Raw genomic sequence first — 4,425 nt, 5'->3', positions numbered from 1 at the left:
TTGCAGCACTTCTTGACGTCAGTATTTAGCTGATTAGAAAAAAATGTGCGTGTGTGTGTGTGTGTGTGTGTGTGTGTAGGTTAAGCTGCCTCTTGGAACGCTGGCATCCCCTGGCACTGTTACAGCCCTCAGTGCATCTAACCCAACTTGTGCCTAACGCATCCTGAGAGGCAGCAAGTGATCGGCCCAGTGCTTGTATCCTCATACCTCTCACCGAGACCCAGCTGGAGATCCTGGCTCCTGGTGCCAGTCTGGCCTAATGACAACCACGGTGGGCACCTGAGAAGCGAACCGTATCTCGCTAAGGTAACTAACTACCTTTTTTTTTTTTTTTTTTTTGAGCAACAAAGTCTTTATTGGACTCAGACCAGGAGGCCGTGGGTCTTGAGGACCTCTGTGAACTTGTTGATCTTCTTCTCCACGTTCTTTTCGGCCTGTTTCCGTAGCCTCATGAGCTGCTTCTTCTTGCGGTAATGCATCTTGGCCTTCTCCTTCCTCTTCTCCTCCAGCGTGGCCGTCACCGCTTGGTACTTCCAGCCAACCTCGTGAGCCAGGCGTCCCAGGTAGGCAAACTTCCTCGTGGGCTTCAGGCGCACGACCTTGAGGGCTGCAGGCACCACCATCTGCTTTTTCTTGTCGTAGGGGGGCGGGATGCCATCAAACACCTTGAGGCGCTCCAGGGCGGCCTGACCACGCTTGGTCTTGTGGGGGAGCATGCCTCGCACGGTCCGCCAGAAGATGCGGCTGGGGGCCCGGAAGTGGTAGGGTCCCCGGGAGGGGTTGGTGTTCATTCGCTTGCGCAGGAAGGCCAGGTACTTCAGCTTATTTCTGTAGAAATTGCCAGAGATGTTGATGCCCTCGCAACGTACGACAACCACCTTGCGGCCCAGCAGCACCTGCTTGGCCACGATGGCCGCCAGGCGGCCCAGGAGGTGGCCGCGGCCATCCAGCACCAGGACCTGCCCCTCCGCCATCTTCGGCAGCCGCCGGGAAAAAAAAAACTAACTACCTTTTAAAAACAAAACAAAAAAGCTAAAAGGAAACACACACACCTTTCTTGCTCTCTGTTCCTGGTCTAAAGCCCCATGTTTCCCCTCTGGATCCTGCCTTGGAGAACCCACCCCTGATTCCACTTGCCTGTTGCTGCGTAGTCTCGCTGGGGTTGCCCTGCTAACCCAAGGGCTGTCTGTAACTGCTGCTTAGAATGCAGCCACACGGGGAAGCTCCTTGGTCATTGTGGCATCTGTAATCGTATGCGCTGAAGTCAGGGAACATGACCTGTGTAATTGCCAATCCTTTGACCTGCACCATTAGGGGCAGGAGCCGGGCTGCCTCCCCTCCTCGGCTCCTACAGTGAGCAAGGTCACCGTGCTGGCCCATTGAGACCTCCACGCGCCCCTCACAGCCATGACGTGTCTTGAAGTGCACCCCAGCCAAGCAGTGTGCCCTCATCAAAAAGCTGAACTTCTAACAAATGTAGCTTACAGGTCTAAATGGCCCACATGCTTGCTGACAAGTGGAACAGTCTTGCCAGGCCTGACCAATACCCAGGCCTGACCCACATGCGCAGCAGTGGGAGTTCCCCCAGTTCCCTGTATCAGGTCCACTCCCAGACCCAGGGCTCACGTGTGCCAGTGGGTGCTAGGTCCTTATCTGACATAGGCTGTCCCCTCTGTCTCAGCTTTTGTGTGTGCCAGAGGATGTTGTGGCTTGACCCACCCCACACCCTATTCCTCAGTGTGCTTATGGGTGCTTCCGCCTGGTCCAGCCTGGCCTGTTCCCAACCCTAGTACCCACAAGTGTCAGAGGGTTCCATGGTCAAGTCTAGCTCAGCCCATCATCCACCCCAGCTCTTCAGCAAACCAGTGGATATTGCAGTTTCACAGAGGCAAACCCATACATCCCCCACAGAATCTGACCCTAGATGTGGTTCTCTTGCTTGTTGGTTAGTGTCATGGCTCAGTTGGTGGATACTATGATCTAGCCCTGCCAGGTAGGCCCCCAGCACGTGCCAGTGGGTGCTGGTTACTGCTGGGTGGCTGATGCTAACTAGCTCAGGTCTCCCACATGGGCAGGTGCATCTGTCTGACCCAGAAAGGTCCTCCAGTTTCTCTCCTCCAAACCACTCGGCCTCAGCCCCCTTGCTTACCTGCGGGTACACTGGGCTCGTCGGCAGAAGTCTCCCGGGAGTCATTCACCTGCAACATACTCCCTCAGTTGCACTCCCTCCCACATATTCCACACTCCCTTCCCCGATAAATTCACAGCCCCCATGTCCCTGAGCACATGGGTTCCTCAGGTGGTCTTCTGGAGGGGTGGTGTGCTGGCCTTGAGCCCTGCCCGCTCACCAGGGATCCCAGAGCCAGTTTTCGGGCACACATGGCAGCCTGGGATGCTACCCCTCTGCCCAGCTGGGACTCAAGCATGCTAACGAGTCCAAAAGCCCAATTAGTTCACCAGCACGCCATGCCAGCATACCAGCCTGGGGCCCTAACACCCTGCTCTCGGTCCGCCCACCTGGGACCCAAATAGGTGCCAAAGTTCCTCCTCTCCATCAGTCCCCAACTTAGATCCCCAGGTCCCCTAAGCCCATCTAGGCACTGCTGTGGTGGAAGCAAGGTTTTTTGTTTTTGTTTTTGTTTTTAAGATTTATTTATTTTTATTGGAAAGAAATTTACAGAGAGGAGTGATAAAGATCTTTCATCCGCTGGTTCACTCTCCAATTGGCCATAATGGCTGGAGCTAAGCAGATCCAAAGCCAGGAGCCAGAAGTTTCTTTTGGGTCTCCTACGCAGGTCCAGGGTCCCAGGCAGCAAGCTGGATGGGAAGCAGGGCTGCTGGGACATGAACCCAGTCCATGTGGGTTCCTGGTGCTGGCAGGGGGAGAGTTTAACCATTGATTGATTCCTTGTGCCAGGTCCCCAACTGGCACTTTAAAAATGACTAATGTACTTGAAAGTCAGAATGAGAGAGAGAGATAAAGAGAGAAAGAGATCTCCCAGGAGCAGGGCTGACTGGGGGCCAGTTCCTGCCTGGTGGCCTCCTGGGGGTCCGAGTCCAGCTCCTTGGAGACTTTCAGCACCTGTGTCCACAAGCCCCTTCCTCCCAGGCCAGCTCAGCCCCGGACTCCTTCCTGGGGTCCATAGTCATTGAATGCTCCCTAATTCATTCCCTTTGTGGGGATGGGGACCTGGCTTGACAATTCGACAATTCGGACGAAGTTTCTTCTTCTCCTTCCCTACCTTACCGTCGCTCCCAACCGCAAGTTTAATGACACCCAGGCCCACCCTGCCCCTTCCCCAATACAAAGACACAACTCGAATTGAAGGAAGAAGATCTGATTTATTTTATTTTATTGATTGTTGCTGTGGGTGCTAACAGGGGAGCAAGGAGCCCCTCAGCAGTGTCTGGGCCGTCAGGGCTCAGCGCTCGGGGAAGGCGGCCTCGAGACCACAGGTGGGGTCGACGCGGCAGCCATCTGCAAGGAGACGCGCGGTCAGGGGCGACCCGGCCGCAGCCCGCTCGGGCCCACCCGTCCCGCGCCCGCGCCCCGCGTCCAGCTCACCTGCGTTGCAGCAGACGCCGGCGGCCCCGCAGCGGCCCCCGCTCCCGCACGGCTTCTGGCCCGACTGGCAGGGCGACGGCAGGAAGTTCTCCTCCTGGCAGCGCAGAGCCTCGGCCGTGCCCACGAAGCAGCCCAGCTCGTCGGCGCAGCAGATGCCGGGCCCGAAGCAGCGGCCCTTGCCCCCGGGGCCGCAGGGGAGGCACTGCGGAGAGGCCGGGGTGACTGAGGCGCGGGGTGGCCGAGGGCGGGATGGGGGTGCTGGCTGGGGCGCGGGACTGGCGAGTGCGGAGGAGGGCCGAGGTGACTGTGAGGGACCGAGGGACTGGGAGACGGCTGGGCCTGGACCGTGGTCAGGGTCTCGGCTTCCCCAGGGGAGCGGCGAGATCAGGGCGCGCAGGGAAGGGAGCTGCAGGTGCCTGTAGTCCCCACCTACCTAGCACAGCGGGGCTGGGCCCTGAGCGCTCACCTTGCGCACGTCGCGGTCCAGCGCAGCTCTCTTGCCGCCCAGGGGACAGTTCTGGATGTAGCAGGCCGAAGTCAGCGCCAGGAGGCCGAGCAGGCAGCAGGCGAGGCTGGGGCCGGCCATGGTGCGTGCAGGAGCGTCGGGGCCTTGGCAGCGGCTGGTGGCTATCTCTCGGACCTGGCCTTTATACCCCGAGGCGCTGGGTTGGCCGAGTCCTTCAAAGAAGGCACTTGGATGAGTGGTCACAGCCCGGGGCGCGGCCGGTCAGGCTGTGTGTGCCCGCCGCATGCCCTCTCATTTGCTGGGTATGGGCCTGGGTCAGGATCCGCGTTGGGATAATGGGCTGGGGCACTGATGGTGAGTGTTGCAGGGCCAAGGAGCAGGCAGCGGTGGCCTG

General features: G+C 58.6%; 2 protein-coding genes across 2 annotated transcripts; both read right to left on the bottom strand.

Annotated features, from left to right (window-relative positions):
• Positions 1–319: 319 nt before the first annotated feature.
• On the bottom strand, positions 320–995 carry LOC121157149 (60S ribosomal protein L13a-like). The gene has a single exon (XM_040981169.1). The coding sequence runs from the start codon at positions 972–974 to the stop codon at positions 363–365; it is 612 nt and encodes a 203-aa protein (XP_040837103.1). The 5' UTR covers positions 975–995; the 3' UTR covers positions 320–362.
• Positions 996–3,422: 2,427 nt separating this feature from the next.
• Positions 3,423–4,151, bottom strand: OXT (oxytocin/neurophysin I prepropeptide). Its single transcript, XM_040981168.1, has 3 exons — positions 4,032–4,151; positions 3,566–3,767; positions 3,423–3,478 (listed from the first exon to the last, which is right to left on the bottom strand). Exons 1-3 carry the CDS (start codon positions 4,149–4,151, stop codon positions 3,423–3,425), a joined length of 378 nt encoding a protein of 125 aa, XP_040837102.1.
• Positions 4,152–4,425: the final 274 nt, after the last annotated feature.

The sequence above is a fragment of the Ochotona curzoniae genome, unplaced genomic scaffold (assembly GCF_017591425.1).
Source record: "Ochotona curzoniae isolate NIBS_2020 unplaced genomic scaffold, NIBS_Ocur_1.0 contig_3520, whole genome shotgun sequence".
NCBI classification, from domain to species: domain Eukaryota; kingdom Metazoa; phylum Chordata; class Mammalia; order Lagomorpha; family Ochotonidae; genus Ochotona; species Ochotona curzoniae.
Note: the sequence above shows the minus strand (reverse complement) of the source record. Positions and strands in the feature narration are given on the sequence as shown.